The sequence below is a fragment of the Euprymna scolopes genome, chromosome 21 (assembly GCF_053919585.1).
Source record: "Euprymna scolopes isolate OS-2025 chromosome 21, ASM5391958v1, whole genome shotgun sequence".
In the NCBI taxonomy this organism is placed as follows: domain Eukaryota; kingdom Metazoa; phylum Mollusca; class Cephalopoda; order Sepiida; family Sepiolidae; genus Euprymna; species Euprymna scolopes.
In genome coordinates this window covers 70,965,565-70,968,106 of record NC_136502.1, presented here as the reverse complement: position 1 = coordinate 70,968,106, position 2,542 = coordinate 70,965,565, and the positions used below count along the sequence as shown (strand labels likewise).

Here is a 2,542-nt window from a genome sequence, read left to right as displayed (position 1 = left end):
CTACGTGGAGTGATTGATTTGTAGAGTTAAGAATTGGTTGGAGTATCTCGAGATATGAGGAAGCCACTTTTCCTAGTCACCATCACCATCATCAAAGAAAACAGCAACGTCTGTAATGATTGAATCGCGACCGAACGAACGCTAAAAAAGACTAATTGCTCTAGTTGCTGTATGTTCTCCTCTTCACTTCCAAAGGCTAGTCGATTTTCACAGGAACGGGTTATCTCAAAGTATTTTCAACCAGTCTATGTTAAATTAACCCAGACCTGCTCAATGAAATCAAATTTTCTACAGAATTCTCAAACCGGTCGTACCTCAAACAGAACCCAAAAGCGTATTCTCACCTGAGCCCTGTGCCTTTGGCCGAGAGAAGCAAAAAGGAATCTTAGTTGACTCATCTACAAGTCTCCTTCCTTTCGCACACACATTCTTATACATTAAGGAAGACAAGCGAACAGAAATTAATTACTACTCATAGCTAAACACGCGATAACAAGAACACGATAAACCAACGCACACACATACACAATGCCACGCTGCCAAATGCTCAGATACGTACATTACTTACACACGCATATTATTCACATTATGAATATATTGATTTGTAATTAATATCTAATTTTTTTTAGCAAAGTCATGGTGCATAAATGAACATTTTACTAACTGAAAATAACCTTTATATGCTTATAAAACTGTAGATATAAACATGTTTCGTTGTTTTTCTCAAATTTTTATTTACAAAACTTTGTTTATGTTTTAGTTAGCAACTGCTAACTGGTGACCTTTCTATTGTCTGAAAGTTTTGATTAGTTTCATTATGTGTGTGTGTGTGTGCACGCGCGCGCGCGCGTGTGTGTGTGTGTCTGTGTGTGTGTGTGTGTGTGTGATCAAGAAGTAAAAATTAAATTTACAAGAAAAAAAGCTTCTGCCAACTTAAAGCAAATAAAAGTATTAATATTCATATAGCAAATAAAAAAGTTCAATACAATCAAAATAGGAAATAGAGCTTGTCATAGAAGAACACAGTGTAAGAAGACTGTAAATTATACTTTACATAAATAGGATACTCAAATAAGAAATATTAAGATTTCCTTAATCCGCAAAGTGTCAAAGAAATGTGTTCTTCTTATCAGATAAAAGATATTAACAAATGAATATTATTTAGGAGAGGTAGTTGTTTTACCTTCCTAATAAATTATAGTAGAAGAACAAGGCACAAAAGAAATAACAAACTTCCTTTTAAACAATGAAGAGTATTTTATTTGTAGCAGGAACTGGCAGGTCAGGCTGCCAAAATGGAAGAATGAAAAGAAAGTTCTTTTAAGGTCGTCGTCGGTCATTCAGTACTGTGTCGTCTCCAGCTGTATAGCAGTTGTCTCAAATTGAGATCATCAAGATGTCTGGTGGACAGGGAAGAGAGAGGATAGGTGTGTTGTATTGTGTTTCGTATGGATACGAAACTTCCCAATAGCACTCTCCCTAACGAAGCGCTAGCTCTGTATACTACTCCAGTAGTGTCCGCTATGTTACTTTATAGTGCTGACGTCGGACCTGACGTATCGTTCTTTTGTGCTAATAAAAACCTTATTCAAAGGTATACAGTATTTGTTTTACTAACAACAATTTTATTAGTACAAAGGGTAAAAACAAAAAAGTAAAAGATTTTAAAAATGGATCGTGCTATGATGCCTTCTCGATTGGACGTAAACCCTAATTCATCTAATGCCGATTGAGAGTTTAAGCACTGGCTTGCTATGTTCAAATATTTTTTAGTGGCACTACCCCAGGAAAATCTCAACAAGTTGTCAGTCCTGATAAATTTTATTTCACTGGATATTTTCGAATATGTCAGCGATTGCGGAAATTATGAAGAAGCCTGTCTCAAACTGGAGGAACTCTTTATCAAACCAAAAAACGAGATATATGCACGGCATCTACTCGTCATGAGGTGTCAGCAACCGGGAGAAAGTCTGGATGAGTATCTACGGGCATTACGAGTCCTTAGCAAGGACTGCAATTTTAGGGACGTCAGCACGGCGATATACGCTAATGAATCAATTCGGGATGCCGTTAATGCCGGAATTCAGTCCCATACCATTTGCCAGCGTTTGTTGGAAAATAAAACGCTCGACCTGGACACTATGTTTGACCAGGCCTGAGCGCTGGACAATGCAATGAGGAATATGGAATCGTATTCACCAGCAATGATACCGGGAACCAACCACTGCCGCGCTGCAGCCCTTGGGAAGGAAGAGACATCGAACTTGGATTTTAATCAAATAAACCTAAATGCTGCTAAATCAGAAATTAAATGTTGGAACTATGGAAATTATAAACACCCAAAATCACAATGTCCAGCGAAATCGAGTGTTTGTCATCCATGTAAATGGATGGGGCATTTTGCAAAATGCTGCAAATCAAATAATACTACTCAATCAACTTCTGCCTCGGTCCATTATCCAACCTTAGCCTCTATAAGTTCGAGTTCGGCAGTTCCATCGTCCCTACAGAGATCCACCATAGAAATCCACATTTTGGGTCG

At 37.8% G+C, this 2,542-nt stretch overlaps 1 protein-coding gene across 1 annotated transcript; it reads left to right on the top strand.

Moving 5' to 3' along the window:
- Window positions 1-1,754: 1,754 nt before the first annotated feature.
- On the top strand, window positions 1,755-2,159 carry LOC145242845 (uncharacterized). Its single transcript, XM_080105962.1, has one exon. It carries the CDS (start codon window positions 1,755-1,757, stop codon window positions 2,157-2,159), a length of 405 nt encoding a protein of 134 aa, XP_079962088.1.
- The last annotated feature ends 383 nt before the right edge of the window (window positions 2,160-2,542 follow it).